The 8,657-nt window shown below is 49.3% G+C and overlaps 1 protein-coding gene across 2 annotated transcripts in view; it reads right to left on the bottom strand.

Annotated features, from left to right (window-relative positions):
• Positions 1–76: 76 nt before the first annotated feature.
• Positions 77–8,657, bottom strand: part of SUFU (SUFU negative regulator of hedgehog signaling) — a 92,953-nt gene continuing 84,372 nt past the window's right edge. For both annotated transcript variants that reach the window (XM_009277821.1, XM_019471734.1), the window contains exon 11: positions 77–7,165. In XM_009277821.1, coding sequence (XP_009276096.1) covers positions 7,076–7,165 — 90 coding nt within the window. In that variant the 3' untranslated portion in view covers positions 77–7,075. The remainder of the gene's footprint in view (positions 7,166–8,657) is intronic.

Below are 8,657 nucleotides of genomic sequence, written 5' to 3'. Positions count from 1 at the left end.
CCGAGGCAGCCGCGGGGCTGAGCGGGAGGCAGGCGGTCCCGCCGAGTCGCCCACAGAGAAGAACACCAACAATTCTGCAAATACGTTTAATGCACTTAGAATACACGGGAGGAAAAAAACATTTAGTGATTCACAAAAATATTACAAAAAGTCACGTGCAGGCGAAACACACCCAGCACTGCAATAACAATGTAAGAATTTACATTAGAAACTAATATAAAATATTTAAAAACCTCTGCTAGTTTAGCTTTCCATTTGTTTTTTGTCTTTTATAAAAAAAAAAGGAGGGGGGGAGGAGGAAGAAAGGCCATCTACAAGGTACTGATACACCGGCTGCAGAAACGCGGGCTCCTTCCAGCCCCATCGGTAGCGTCCTCGGGCTCCTCGTTCGACACGACCCCGCGCACGCAGACCGCACACACTCGCACATGCACACAGGTGAACTACAGAAAGGTTCACCTCTGGGCTGCGAGGGCAGCCCCAGCGGTCAGGGTTCGCTGTGGTCCCTGTCACCCCACGTGTCCCGCGCCGCCCTGGGAAGCTGCCTTTGCTCTAGGTTTTGCAGAAACCATCCAGCATACAAAACAAGTAGTGTCCCTGGCGAGCGGCAAAACCTCCATCCCTTTAGAAAAAGGGAAAAGCCAGCATGTCCAACCTGGGCTGGTCGAGAGAAGGGTTTTGAATGACTAAACTTGGGTTTAGAGCGTGACTGTGGCCAAACGCGGAGCACCGGGCCTCCAGGGCTGGATGGGTGCAAGGAGCATCCCGGCGCCAGGGCCAGGGTGTGGGTACAAGCCCCCAGCGGGATGCCGTCTGCTTCCACCCGGCTGCAAATTGCCGCTTCAGGGAAAGCCAAAAGCTGAGAACAAAAGGGCCCAGAGCCCCCCAGCCCATGATCAGTCACTGCCGGGACAACACGGCCACTCACACCCGCCTCCCCTTCCTCTGCCCCCCACGGGTTTCGCAGCCCGCTTGCTGCCGCAGGAGGAACAGCGCAGGAGCTTCGTCGCCAGCACCACAAAGTCCTTCTGCGCTTCTGCGCCCATCCTGCCTGTGGCATTGTCAACACCTGCCGTGTTTATGTAGGACCTACCGCACACGGCGACAGCTCGGTCCCTCCCACCCTTGCCGCTTGTGCAGCGGAGGGTTTCCGGAGCCGCACTTTCACTGCAGTTGGGCCCCAGGGAAAGGAACAAAGGAGCCATTTTCATCTCCAGCCTCGCCAGGAGCCGAGGGAGAGGGCGAGAGAAAAGACCAGTGTTTGCAAAACACAACAATTGGCAGGAAATTTTCCTCCGGCTTTTTGAGGTTGGTTTTTTTTTCTCTTTCTCTTCCTCTTTATAAAGAGGGGAGACATAGCATCAGGACAGTTTAAAAACAACCAGGCACCAGCCAGCCACATCTGCCACGTGCAGCCCTCTGTGGGCTGATGTTCCTCTCCCGCTCTTGGGGCCCTACGAGCCGAACGGTGAATGATGCCATGGTCTTTCGGTGAGGGAAAGGGAAGGGGCTACCATCACAGCAGACTAGAAATGATGTTTCTGAACTGATCTGCCACTTACGATGATTTTATGGTCTGTCAGCGATTTTAGGGGAAACAGAATCATGGTAGAAATGAAGAGGTGGTGAAGCATGATACACAACAGGTTCGCTGCCTGAGAGAGACAGGTCGACGCGGGGCCGGGTTTAAAACACATTTGCAACCTCAGGCTTATTCTCCATTTGAAATTTTGGACTCATGTCGAACAAGTTTGGTTGTTTTTTTTTTTTTTAAAGAAAAGAGAACAAGCAGACACTGCACAACAGAAAAAAGTTATAAAAACAGTAGGTTGCTACAGAGCTCGTTAAAAACTGCCATGGTCCCAGAGACCTAAATCCAGCTTTAAAATCTTGGGAGGTGAACCTCACCGGCAAATGTGCATTTCGACATTGTTTTGGATACAGTTTGGCTGCTGCACAGGCTGGTATTTATCAATAGGGACAGATGCACAGAAAGGCATTCCTGGTTGCTCAACAATTCATCTGCCCTTGCAGCTTCACTCATAGTGAGAATTAAGGCACAATATATACTCAAAACGGACGGCAGTTACATAGAGGATCAAGTCCCTGGGAGGTGGAAAGGCTCTCGTGGTGCTGGACCCCCTCGTCACCTGGCCGCGACAGCGCAGGGGCTGAAGCCCAAGACTTCATACAGCGGAGCCACAGGGTGCAAGGCCATGCCCTGGGCTAGGGGAAAATCGGACACACACGGGTCTAAGGGTTTCCTCTGGCCTGAAGATCTGCGGATCTCTTCTCCCCACCTGACGTGACGCTGCCTTGCCCTCGGCCAGATACAAGCCGGCAAAGCGGGTCATGGACTCTAGATGCCTACCTAGGAGGAGGGAGTAGTCATCAGGACAGATAAACAGCCGAGCAGCCACAATCCCATGCCGACCTGTCGTCTAACCCAGTGTCCTGCGAAGCATGCAGTCAGCCAAACATTTTCCAGTGAAGCATGAGAGAAAGGTTTTTGTGAGGAGCTGGGGGGACATTTGACAAAGGGAACGGACGATGGGTGAGCAATAAAGCTCGCTCAGTGACCAGCCCGGAGGTTCTCCTCCCCACCCCACACTAATTAAAATAACAAATGAGACTGAAGCAGCCACATTGCCGCTCCCCATCTTTGACTCAACCTCAGATGCAGCTAACACAGCCATTTGCAGTCTCTACCATCAGCGGCGGGTACAGGCCAGAGTGTGAACACGCAGTAGGATGTGTGTGGCCGGCTCCTTGCACCCGTGCAGGACCTCAGTGGGTCCTGGCATGGAAATGAGGACTTGCCTGCAGGGACCCCAAGCTGTGCCGAGGCCTTGATGATTGTCACTTTGGTTTCTAGCTTCCCTGCACCCACGTTAGCTCCCCTTGCAGCACCCGAGATGCATAAGGACTGCACCGGCTTGAACAAGCCCAAGCTGTGGGTGCAGGAGGGAGGCTGCTAACTTGCTTCCCCACCACACAACCCCCCTCCAGCAATCTGTCCCCTCCAAGCCAAGCATCGCTTCCAACTGTTTTTTTTAAAAGCTACACCCCCTAAATATTTCTGCTGGTCGCAGATGAAAAACAACACAACCCCCACTTCTTCAAAGACCATTTGATGAACCGATGGTGTCATTTCAAAAGCCATCCAAAAGCAACGGAATATTTGAAGTGAAGAGCTTCAGAATATCATTTCAAATCACTGCTGGCAAATCTATGTACAGTAAAACCAATATATCACCATCCTCAAAGACATTATACACAGCAGGCACCACCTATCTAAGCCACTGAAAATATCACTGTAGGTCACACCAGCTACAAGACTGACTGCTCTGCTCAGATCACATCCCACATACTTTAATATTGAAACTATACATTCCTTCTCCTGTTTTTAATCACGAGTTGAGAGGGAGAGTAGTCCCGGCTTTTGGGACTTCTCTTGTTTCAGAATTGCTGTCACATGTTGGATTTTCAAGGCATTGTGGGTCTGCCATAAGGCTCTTCAAATTTGGAAATATCCCTATCAACCTGCATTGCAAGATTTCTCCAGGAGGGAGAAAACCTGTACTCGCTGCTCCTAAACTGCGTTCGTTTCCATCCATACCACTATCTTTAGCCAACACAAGCCTCTCAGGTTTTGGTTTCATACAATCCTGCTTCAGACCTTCTACACAATCTAGAAAAAATCAGCACCAGTGGACCTACCATCTCAGCAGGTTTGGGCTAGAAAAATACTGTGGCGTTTATTAACACTGATGCATTTCCTTTTTTCAAACTACTTGCTTGCTAAAATACAAAGGTTTCTTTTCCATTTCCTTCACACACAGGCATGTCCTCTTTCCCCAAGATGAAAATATCCAACCTCGAGATCTCATTTACTTGCCAATGAGTAAGCCTTTGGCACGGTTGCAAACTTGATGTGAATCAGGGGAGGGGAGGTCCTGTGGGTGCACAGCTCTTCATGATACTGAGTAACATGCAACTTTCTTATTCTTAGATAACTGTTGAGAGGCAGCGACACGACCTTGGAGCTTAAGGGCTGACTTTCACCAGTTTCGCTCTCACAGTTGGTCTAATGAGAAGACAGAGATTTCTATTTTAGCAGTTATTTGTCTAATATTTTTCCCCTTAACTAAATAGGAAGATTTCACTTCCTTCCCTTCAAACCTTCCCCTCAATTGTTATCTGGCTACCAGCAAAGATCTGTGAGAAAGTGTCTCAGAAATAGAGATTTCTGGCATGCCACCTGTTCATAACTCAAATACACAGAACTATATATAAATACATGACATGGAACAAAAATACACACACACAAGGATACTGGGTGGATTTTCAAATGCATTCAGCATGCTCCCTCTGAAGTCAATGAAAACCCAACCCAGAACGTCTGATGAGAGTAAATATGGTGAGGAAAACATACACATAAGAAAGGCAGAACTGGAGCACAAGCCAGCCTGGAGGAGGTGCTTTCCCTCCGTACAGCACCGCATCCCCGCTGCAAAGGCTCAAAGAGTTCATAGGGCAGGAGGTCCCAAGCTTTCCAGATGTGTGTCAGAGCCTAGAGAGGGTCTGATGGACTTCTCTCTGCCCCGTGCCGATCTCTGCAGGAACGGCAACAATCGACCTTCCAAATGTCCCTGCTCCACTAAGATGTGGATTTTAAGCTCCTTTTAATGAGAGCTAGCATCTGGAAACAAGGAAGAGCAGCCAGCATCGTGGCAACGGGCCAGCTCTGCTGCAGGCACCCCCAGCAAGCTCGTACAAGAGCAGTCCATGGGCTACTGTTGGCGGATGGCTGTGGGACAAAATTGTAGTTGCTGCCCTTGCCTTTTTCCTGACTGCCACAATCGTCTGTTTGTTCATTATCTTGTGGTGGGACACTTGGGCACGTCATTTTTGAAGCTGGACTGGTACATTTTCATGCCGCTTTCTCGCCCACGCTGTCCCCTGCACATACATCTACAGTGCAGAAGGGATGCTTAGGGCTAACCAGGACAATGAAAACTGGCCAAGAGATCCCACAGATGAATGCAGTCTGCCACAGCACAGAAATCACTCTGGCTGGCACATGCAGATATCTGAAAGTTTGTTCTTTCGCAGCAGGATTTTAAGTTGATCCTCTGAGTTCAGACAAAATGACAAACTCATTTACATGTAAATTGCTTTCGTAGCTTTGCAGAAAGGAAGGTTCTGCTGAGCAGTGTTGGACCCTGCATTTGGCCTGCCTTAAATTATAATATAACAACAATCATAATAATACAAATACTACTTTGTACACAAAGCACGCCCTCCCCTGCAAACCCTGGCATGCTTCGGTAGGTCCTACAGCCCTCTAGTCAATAATCACCCTCTCTGCACAGAGAGACATTGAGTGACTTGCCTGAGGCCACAGAGGAATTCTGTAGCAAGTCCAAGGAAAGCTTTGTGGCTCCTAGCTCTGCTTCTTGACCAACATTAACCAGCCTCAAATATATGCAACAAACATCAAAGCTGACTGTGCCAGGAAGAAATTAAATCAGAAAACAAACAGCAAACCAATCCTGGGGTACTGTGAGGCCTCCTGAACTTCGCTGTTTGATCAGGGGAGTTAAGTGTTAAAAGCTTTTGTTATTACTTGTATTACGATCACACAGCAATTGCGCATAAATCACCAAGTTAGCTTGTAGGCAGAAAGGGGTGGAAGGAAAGCTGCACCTCCCCTGACAAGGAGTGAAGAGTTGTCACCAAAAGACAATGGGCAGAGGAAGGCTGGGGAACATGCATCAGAAACAACCTGCAGCAGCAGCAGGGGGTAAAGCCTGCGATGGTTTGCTGCAGCGTATCCACAGGGGCCAGCATCTCCATGCAGAGACACAACCTGACCGTCTCCTCTGCACACATTTGTTCCTCCTTGTGCAAGGAGGAAGCCACAGGGATCTCGAGAGAGGGTCCTTTCAAACTGATTTTGATGCTTTACAGTTCAAATCTATCTGAAAGGAGCGACGTCAGCAACAAGGAGAGCCACCACAGCGAGGCTAGAGGGGAAAATGGAGCTGCACTAGGGCACAACCCTGCTGGAACAGGGAGAATAGTTGGCTTTATTGAGGCTGAGTCTCCTCTTTGCTACGCCAGGGCAGTGGAGATCTCCATTTCATATGCTTTCAAGCAGCCCTCTGGATCCTGCAGAGCTGCTGAAGTTGTCTCTGAGAACAAATGGTCCTTTCTAGCTTCTCAAATTCTGTACAATAGCAAGGAAAAAATACTTGACAGTATCTCTTTAAAGATAAACACACTGTAAACAGGAGATCTCCCCCGCCCCGGTAGCTTTCTTCCTCCTGCTTGTGCAAAACCAGAGGTTGCGACCTTCCCTGGGGTTCAGGCACAAGGACAGGATGCGCGAGAATAAAGTTGCCTCTGTTTGCAGCGATACCATAGCTAATAGCACCAAGACCAACACTTAAAACATGCCTAATTTGAGGGCAGGGAGGATCTGGGTTTGTTTTTTTTGACTGAACTAGAAAGTTCATCTTTAAATCTGTTCAGCTTCAAGCATGTGAGCTTTTGGCCTCCTTTAAACAGGGGAAATACCATTCCATTTCTGAAAAGAAAAAAAAATAGCACATGGAAGAACAGTTCTGCAGTCAGTAAAAGTTTGGCTAACAAAAGGACTCCAGAGTCACGTAAAGAACATTTAATCCATGGATTATAGGCTCGCACCTGGCAGAAATGCATGTGTAAATACAGGCGTGCAGAGCGTCTACACCCTGGGCTAAGGCAGAGGGGAGTTCTGTAGCTAGGAGAGAGAAAGGATTCTTACTACTAATTTTCATAGTTAAATATTTCTCACTCGCACTCACACATACGCAGGCTGTTCCCAGAGAGCTCAGCCTTGGGAAGGATAAAGGAAAGGGCTCAGTTCGGTCTGGGCTGGTGCTGAGTAGCTCCTCTTCTGTTTGCAGTGGTTGTGCAGCAAACTCTTTTATTTGCAAGCAGAGTTTTTACTGCATTAATTATCCCGTGAGTCACTGGGTAATGGACAGTAACTTGGCTCTCCCAGTTGTTAGAAGGGTGTAATTCAGCTCTAATGCAGCGGGTTGTCGAACACGGCATCTGGCAAGATGGAAACTTTCAGTTTCTTTTCAGGCCAGCTGTACTCCTTTGGAAGTTTAAACTGTAAGACAGTAAAGAGAACCAGTTAATGTATATTGCTGCAACCTGTACAGAAAAAAACAAATTGCAAAGACAGGCAGCCCCATGTTACTATTATTTTTTAAAACAAGAGGCCACTAAGAAAACATTTCCCCATCAGTATGTTTTGGACAGCAGTGGACATTAGATAATGTGGCCTCTGCCTCAGCTGCCAAAGTAAAGTTCTGAGATTTCAGCCCAAGCACTGTTTATTTCATCAGATGGATTCTGGAGGGTTTCTGCCCCCATCACCATTTCCCTCCCCGACCTCTCTGAAAATTTGCAGCACAAGTATCTCCCCTCCTACCTGACCATAACCCTTTCCTTTCACCTACCCGGGGCCCCAGAGCCCCCCGTTTGCTTTAAAGGGAGACTTAGGGCAGCTTTCAAACTCTTGCTTGTACAGGGTGGGATGTAAGTGAGCTAGCACGGCTCTGCTGGGTGACAGGCTTGCAAATGGCCATCACCTCCGGGAGGGCAAACAGTGCCGCCCTGGCTGGGGAGAGCCAGCGTGCCTGAACAGCACTTCTGCTCCAGCCCTACCCACCTCTGGTACAAAGGCTTCGCAGAGTGCCTGTACAATGCCTCATATTCACACAGGCACTCGGCTGCTCAGGCTGTTTTGCAAACTTTGATTGAAGCACAGGGAACGGCAATTTTTTGCCCCAGTCTGGTTTACACAGCATTGTCTCTGGCCAGTGTTTCCCAAACAAGGCAAGTGCACTGGTCCCATCCTGACGTTGCTCCAGGGCACCCTGCCTTAGGCTGAGAAGTCACCCCAACATCTCTGATCCCAACCATGACTGTGTGGGGACAGAGGTCCAAGGAGCCTTACCACCAACCCTTCTCACAACTACCTTTGACCAGGGCCCATGCATTCACACAGATCTCTCAAAAAGCTCTGGGGGTGTGTGTGGGAGGTGGGGGGTGGAATCTCTTAGGCTACAGATCTGCCCCACAGCTGGATGGCAAACAGTTCTGGGCAAGCATTCCACGCAATCCCAGCGCCCAGACTGAGGGTTCAAAACCCATGGGGGACAGCTCTGGAAGCCAGTTTGCAGGATGATTTTGTTTTTAAAACTCTGCTGCACCCACAGTGTAGCACCACCTGACATCCCCGACGGGACTCCCAGGGAGAAATCTCACCGGGATCCCACACCACCAGTGACAATTCAGAACGGTTACAGATACAGCGGTCCTCTCCTAGAAGAGTCCTCAGACCAAGGCCAGCAGCTCTGTAAGCTTCCCAGGGGCTACGTGAATTAAAGAGTTGGTGCAAGGGGACAGTGACCTGCGAATCATCCGCCTTTATCCAATTACTTGTCTTTCTTCCCGTAAGCGCCCCGCTTCTGAAGGACATTAACACACGCTCAGTGGCAGGTTCCTGCTAAAGGAGATCCCCTCCAGCTGCCTGCTCCACAGCAAGGGTGGTTCTAACATGAATTTGCTGCTGACCTTGCTCCATTTGCAGCTGT

The sequence above is a fragment of the Aptenodytes forsteri genome, unplaced genomic scaffold, assembly GCF_000699145.1.
Source record: "Aptenodytes forsteri isolate BGI_AS27 unplaced genomic scaffold, ASM69914v1 Scaffold15, whole genome shotgun sequence".
NCBI classification, from domain to species: Eukaryota; Metazoa; Chordata; class Aves; order Sphenisciformes; family Spheniscidae; genus Aptenodytes; species Aptenodytes forsteri.
This window is presented reverse-complemented; position numbering and strand designations above follow the sequence as displayed.